General features: G+C 34.3%; 1 protein-coding gene across 1 annotated transcript in view; it reads right to left on the bottom strand.

Annotated features, from left to right (window-relative positions):
- Positions 1 to 1,063: 1,063 nt before the first annotated feature.
- The window catches only part of MRPL39 (mitochondrial ribosomal protein L39), a 36,867-nt gene continuing 30,375 nt past the window's right edge, over positions 1,064 to 7,555 (bottom strand). Inside the window, exons 9-10 of the mRNA XM_027875608.1 lie at positions 3,076 to 3,123; positions 1,064 to 1,382 (exon numbers count right to left, since the gene is read on the bottom strand). Of these exons, the coding sequence (XP_027731409.1) occupies positions 1,335 to 1,382; positions 3,076 to 3,123 (96 nt within the window). The 3' untranslated portion in view covers positions 1,064 to 1,334. The remainder of the gene's footprint in view (positions 1,383 to 3,075; positions 3,124 to 7,555) is intronic.

Raw genomic sequence — 7,555 nt, 5'->3', positions numbered from 1 at the left:
TAGGTCAGAAAAATGTTATCAGCATAGTATGGAGTTCAGTAAATGTGGCCTAGCTGACTAGGCCTAGTTAGGTGAAAATGGGATGGACCCAAAGAATAGTCATATTAATGCCAACCTGGAGATAGGCATCTATCTAGTCATGAACTCCAAGGTCTTGACCTTGTCCCTATGCTAATGAACATGTTTAACAGCAACTTGGATAAAGCCATAGATGTTTTCATCAAATGTGAAAACACCACAAAACTTGGATGACAGAGCTCAGATCCAGAAAGATTTTGACAGTCAATAATGACAAATCAACTTACTATACAGTAGGGTGAAATATAATAGGGGAAAAATAAGCTGAACAAGTTCACAACTGCATACTTACACAGCAGTTTGTTTTGTTTTGTTTTCAGAAAAAGACCCACACAGGGCTAGTGAATCTGCAAACTCAATATGAACAAACTATATATATAGATATAGATATAGATATATAGACATATATCTATATCTATATATATATATATATTCATATATATCTATATATGAATGATACACACACATACACATACACACAAAATGTTTCATTGATACTCAAAAATCAGGGCTATTCATCATGATTAAATGTCAGTTAATTACTTTGCTCATCATTCTCCTGGAATGGAATAAAAAAAGGAACAGAAAAAAAATAACCCACATTTAAATAAAGATTTACTACTTAACTCAGCTGAGAGTACAAAGTGTTCAACTTATTTAACTAAAATATAATATTAATAAAATGTATTCATATATTTTATTTATAGTCTTATCATATGGTTAGTATTCATATGTTAATGTTTAATAAATCAATTAAAATATATTCTCAATTAAGAAAGGTAGAATATTCATTTATTTTCTTGATAGCTGAAGCATAAAGCTTATTGCAACAGAATCACAGATTCAGAGCCTGACGAAATTCAAAAAGGGCATTTAATACACAGGTTCTTAACTTTTTTTGTGTCATGAAATCTTCGGCAGTTTGTGAAGGCTCTGGATCCCTTCTCATAATAATGTTTATGGCTGAGATTACAAAGGAAACCAATTAAATTGAAAGACAGTTTATCAAAATATTTTTTCAAAAACAAGTTCACGGGCCCCAGTTTAAGAACACCAAATAAACTGCAACCCATTGACTGTACAAATGAGAAAATTGAGGTTCACATAAAAGTCATGTAGCCAAGGCTATACCACTCTTTCTATTGTACTACACTACAGAATTCAGTTTAAGCATTTTCATCTTTGTGATCACATACAAACATAAAAATATTTTAAAATTTTAATTTATTGTCAACATTTTTACAATTCAGGAATGATCAAACAGTTGCATTTTCCACTGTTGCTTTATTTTCATCTTCTGTTACCTGTAAAATATTAAGGTAATTACTTTACAGAAACTTACATGTTTATAATCTAAATCATTCTCAAAATTTAATATATTTCACTATATTCACTTGAAATAAATAGCAAGTCAACTAGTTGTTTCTGCAGACATAAGGAAAGTGGTCACTACTGATCCAGGAAAAAACTGCTTACCAAGTATATTTAAAATATCAATAACTAAGGTCAAGAAATTAAGATCTATAAAGTTACTAAAATAATAATTCATTGATTTCTACTCTTCATTCTCTAGATATATTAGGATTCACTACCATTCTCTCTTTCTTATTTTCAACCTTCCACCTATAACTCTATTTTGAGTACTCAGAATTGTTCTTTAGATTTCTTTCCCCTCTCACTAAAATCACTACTGATACCTGCTTAAAAAGGACATTTAGCAAGCCATCCTTTCATATTCGTTTCCTTCCCTCCCGCCATGGATGCAAGAGAATCATTATCAGTTAAAATATATTGTTATTACATATATACAAGTATATATGTTATGGTTAATAATGAACTTGGGCTAATCTTCCAAAATGAGAATACCTATTATAATATCATTAAGTATTAAGGCAGCTAAATGGTACAGTGGATACAGTGCCAGGCCTGAAGTCAGGAAAACTCATTTTCCCGAATTCAAACCTGGCCTCAGACACTTACTAGCTGTGTGACCCTAGGCAAGTCACTTAAAACTGTTTGCCTCAGTTTCCTCATCTGTAAAATGGGTGGGGGAAGGAAATGGCGAACCACTCCAGTGGGTTCCAAAGAAGACCCCAAAAGAAAACCCCAAATGGGGACATGAGGAGTTGGACACGACTCAAAAACAACAAAAATCTTATTATTAAAGTATTTACATACTTTATTTATCTACCATGTATTTGTTTACCAATACTACTGAATTTAAAGTTAATCAAACACTAACTTAGGGGCTTTTAATGAATATGCAAAGAGGAAAGGAGAAGGCATTCAATAAAAAGAACAGTGTGAACAAAAGCAAAGTGGTCTTGATACAGGATTTAAAGTAAAATGGCCTTACAGAAGTATCAGGAAGATCCAGCTGAAATAACACAGTAAGACCAAACTATGGAGGTCTAGTCTAAGGCCATAGTCTTCTCATGTAAGGACTTTAGCCATTTTTCTCTTTCATTCTTCAACATGACTAATGTAGAAATATGTTTAACATGACTGTACAGGTTATGGGGAGGGGGCATGGGAGAGAGAGAAAAATTTGAAACTCAAAATCTTATTTAAAAAAATGAATGTTGAAAATTATCCTCATATGTAATTGGAAAAAATAAAATACTATTCATTAAAAAAAAAAAGAACTTTTGCCACGATGGAAAAATTGAAAATTATGGCCAAACCTGATGCCTTAAAACTAGAATTACAAAGAAAATTATCAAATATATCACATGTTATGAAATATTTTAACCCAAAAGCATCTCTTTTAGCCAGAAGTATTTTCTTAATTTCCCTATTGTTTCCAAAAATAATAAAAACTACCAAAAGAAAATTCCCAAAAGACTTTTCTTTTGCCACAAAGTTCTTGAATATGCAATAAAGCACAAAATTTTTAAATATCAGTACAATTAGCATTTTCACTAGTTTGCCTTTGAAATTTTAACCAACTTCCATCCTAGAAGACATCTAGTTAATTGCCATATATACTTTACTTACTATTTTCCTAGATCTTTCCAATAACTTGTGCCATATAGTATGATGCACCTAGAAAAAAAAATATTCAATGAATTATAATCATAAAAACAAAGATGGTGATAATGATAGTTAGCATTTATAATGTACTTTGTGGTTTCCAAAGTGCTATACGTGTTATTTCATTTTATCCTCACAACAACCCTGTGACACGGACTTTACTATTACACCTGTTTTACACATGAGGAAACTGAGGCACATTAGTTAAGTGACTTGTCCAGAGTCACAGAGCTCATGCGTGTTTGAGTCAGGACTTGAACTCAGATCTTCCTGAATCCAAGTCACCGTGTCACCCAGCTGACTGCTTGTTTTTTTTCTTTCTTTTTTTTTTTTTAGTTGGGCAATGGAGGTTATGTGACTTGCCCAAGGTCACACAGCTAGTAAGTGTCAAGTGTTCGGTCTGAAGCTGGATTTGAACTCAGGTCCTCCTGACTTCAGGGTCGGTGTTGTATCCACTGCGCCACCTAGCTGCCCTTTGTCTGTATCTTTTTTAAAAGATAAAATTGAAGGGCCAGCCTAATAAAGTGGCTTCCTAAAAGACAACCAATGGAGAAAAAAATAAAATTCACTATATAAACTATTAATTAATGGTACTTTAATTACCATATATAAATACACATATAAAATAAATATAACAAAAATAAATTCAAAATAGCTGGGGGAGACAGTAATGAAGAGATGAGGAAAGGCTTTGTGTAGAAAATGGCGTTTAAGCTTAGTCTGACAGGAATACAGGGATTCTATGAGAGGTAAAGAAAAAGTACATGAGGGAAGGGCCACTTGACTACAGATTATTCATCTGTCCTCCAAGATCTGTCCTCTTTTTAATCTAGGCTTTGTCTGATGTCAAAAAGACAACACTTAAGTCTTACGATCAAACACAAAATACTGGGCTAGATGGATCTAATATCAACAGCAATTCTATTTTAATATTTGGCCGATGATATTATAAGATTTCCCTTAAGAGACTGATGTAACTATTCAAAAAGAAAAACACATATTGTTCAGATAATAATGTGCATCTGGAGAAAGAGTCCATAAACACATCATATAATCTTGGACACACACCACAGATAGATAATGTTCTAAAACAAGAAGTAAGAAAATATAATTGAGTATGAAAATAAAAGAAACACTGCATTTATGAAACTGCACAATGTTTTCAACAACCTGAAACAGCTCTCTGTCAGAAAAGCCCATAATTTCAACAACAAGATTCTGTTGGTCATGCTTCATGGCTCTGAGATGCACACTTTCAGGTGAGACAATGGGCAAGGGAAATTCAAAAGCTAATTATAAAAGGTGGCAGGGGATTGCCAACAATGACTTGTGCACAAGGAATATCAAACAAGAAGATATTATGTTCAGCTACTTATGCATTTTACAAAACTGATTATAATCTACACCTGTGGACACAGTACTCAAAGATCAAACTATGTAAATGTTACCAGGTTTCCATTTTCCTATTTAATCTTCAAAAAATGATTCTTAAGATTGAGCAGGTATTTGATTGAAAGAGGAGCTCTGAATCAATTCTTAAGCCAATCTTAACCATTAATATTTAGTATATACCCAATCTGATTAGAGAATATGAAAGGAAAAAGAGAATTTGCGTAGACTTCTGGGTCACATGAGCAACAAACAAGATGGGAGAATAAACAACTTCTCAAACCTCTGCAAAAAAGAAATTATGCACCTAAGATAAAGAAGCTCTCTCCGTGGACCAGGTCATACAGAATCCAAGATAAGGTTAAAAACAAAATCAATCAGGACCACTCCCCTAACTCCCACACTTCTGGTAATCAGGTTGCACTAGCAGAACAGGCACAGGCTTACAACAAAACCCACTTCTGCATGCCAATCGCTGCTTTTTAGTGTTGTGTAAATGTCTACTCCAGGCTGCAGAAGTTTGCTTAGGCTTGACAGCCATCTTGGCTACAATCATTCAGGAGCAAAAGCCAGCTGGGGGCTTCAACCCAGAAGAACCAGTACTACAAAGCTCTGCACTGCTGGTGCCCAGCCAGGGAATGGAGGAAAAGACGGAGTGGGATAGGCCCTCAGAGGGCTGTGCACACTCCACCAGGTCTGCGGAAGAGCATAACACCCAGCCAGGGCCAATTCTGACCACCCAAAAGTCAGTTGGGACAGAAACAAGCTGGTGATACATGAACTGCCAAGTGTGAAAGGAGGCTGAGATACTTTGAGATCTAGCCCCTGAAGAAACCATAATCAAAAGAAAGGGAGTCAGAAAGTGAGTGATAAGTAAAGTAAGAGGGAGAAAAAAAGATTTATATTACCAAAGATTTTAGAAAAAGAAAACTCAAAAACTTTGAAAATTAACAGATAAATCAACAGCAAAAACAGATTGAAATATGGCCTCTAAATCCATTAAATGAGTTCAGGCTCCTATGAATAAATACAGTAAAACAAAGGAAAATTATCCAACACTTCATGAAACAGAGGACCCTGTGGAATTTGAGAAAATAGAACCACAATACACTGTTCCTGAGTGGCTTAAAAAAATGATAATTATGAGAACATTATGTATGTCCTGCACAGCAAAAATCACAAACAGAATTAAAAAACTGAAATCTGCAATGGCAAGCCTCACCAAAGAAACAAAAAGAGAGAACAATAGATTGGAATGCAAATTACAGCCATGGAGGACAATCTAGAAAAAGAGAAGTAGAAAACAATAGCTTTTTTTTTTAAAATACACTCACTATGCCAGCAAAACATGCTGATCTCAAGGAGATGATGTATAGAGACAACTTTAGGATCACAGGTCTCCAAGTAGAACATGATGGCACAAAAAACCTTAACACTATAATGAAGTAAATAATAGAACTATATAGAAAATTAAATTCCCATGGAAAAAATTCAGATTGCTGCCAGAAAAAAAAAATTCAAGGCTATAAACTCTAAGACAAATGGAAGATAAATTTAACAATTCAATTCAGAAACAAGTTCTTCAAGCCATTAGGAGAAAGACCTTCAAATATAAAGGAAAGCACATTTGAATGACTATTCTGAATCCACTAAAAAAAGGAGGAGGGAATGCAATATGTTCCAAAAGAAAAGCAATGGAGTTCAGGATATAGCCCAGGGTGATTTAGCCTGAAAATTCTAGCTTAGCCATCCCTGAAATAAGATGGACTTCAATAATACACAGTTTGAAATATTCTTAGAAAGAAAATAAGAAATGAAAAGATTGTTTCTCAAACACCTCAAACAGAAACACAGGAAATAAATGCAACAGGCAAAGACAACAACAGCACAGAGTGATAAGAGATAGACCAATAAGAGAATTTTCTAAATGTACACAAGGAGACAGGGTAAAGGCAGAAATCTGGTAGAGGTAATAGTGAAGAGGAGGACAGAGTGCATTATGGAGAGAACCTGGCAACATCCTCCCTCCAGGTGAATCAATGCTTTTTTTTGGTAGGACTGAATTATAGGATAAGAGGGTACATAAAAGGGAAGGGGGTGGGGAATTGGAGTCTGGCAGAAATTAGGTTTAAATCGACACCACACTCCACAATACATTCCAAATGGATGCACAACCTTAATATTAAAGATCATACTATAAAAAATTTAAAAGAAAATCAGATCACATACCTCCCATTGGTATGGATAGGTGATGTATTCTTAACCAAACAAGAGGTAGAGGCAATTGCAGAAGATAAGACAGATAATTTTGATAACTTGAAACTGAAAAGCTTCTGCACAGACAACAATAATGCACGTAAGATAAGAAAAGTAGTTGAAGGGCAGAAAAAATCTTTGTATCAAATTTCTCCAATAAGGGTTTAGTATCCAAGTTATATAAATAATTAATAAATATATACATTAAAGACTAATAGCTATTCCCCAAAAGATAAAGGGTCAAAGGATATGAACAAATAGTTCTCAAAAGAAGAACTGCAAAGTATTCAAAACCACATAAAAATATTCCAAATCACTAATAAGAGAAATGCAAATCAAAACTCTGAGGTTTCACCTCACACCCTGCAAACTGGCAAAGATGATAAAAAATGGCAATAGTCAATGCTGGAGAGGCTGTGGATGGATAGGCACAATACTACATGTTGGTGAACCTGTAAAACTGTACAACCATTTTGAAAAGCAATTTGGAATTATGCAAATAAAATGACTAAAATGTCCATACCCTTTGAAGCAGAGACTCCATTACTAGGCTTATAACCCAAGGAAGCCATCAATAAGAAAAAAGTCCCCATATATTCCAAAATATTTACAGCAACACTTTTTGTGATAGCTAAGAATTGGAAACAAAGTAGATGTCCATCAACTGCAGAATGGTTGAACAAATTGTAATACATGAGTGCCATGAATTATTACTCTGCTGTAAGAAATGATGCACATGATGAATACAGAGAAGCATGGAAAGGCCTATGTGAACTGATGCAGGGGCAGCTAGGTGGCG

Source organism: Vombatus ursinus, unplaced genomic scaffold, assembly GCF_900497805.2.
Source record: "Vombatus ursinus unplaced genomic scaffold, bare-nosed wombat genome assembly UNPS02014809.1, whole genome shotgun sequence".
Classification (NCBI taxonomy): domain Eukaryota; kingdom Metazoa; phylum Chordata; class Mammalia; order Diprotodontia; family Vombatidae; genus Vombatus; species Vombatus ursinus.
The sequence above is the reverse complement of the archived record's forward strand: the minus strand, read 5'-3'. Positions and strand labels throughout refer to the sequence as shown.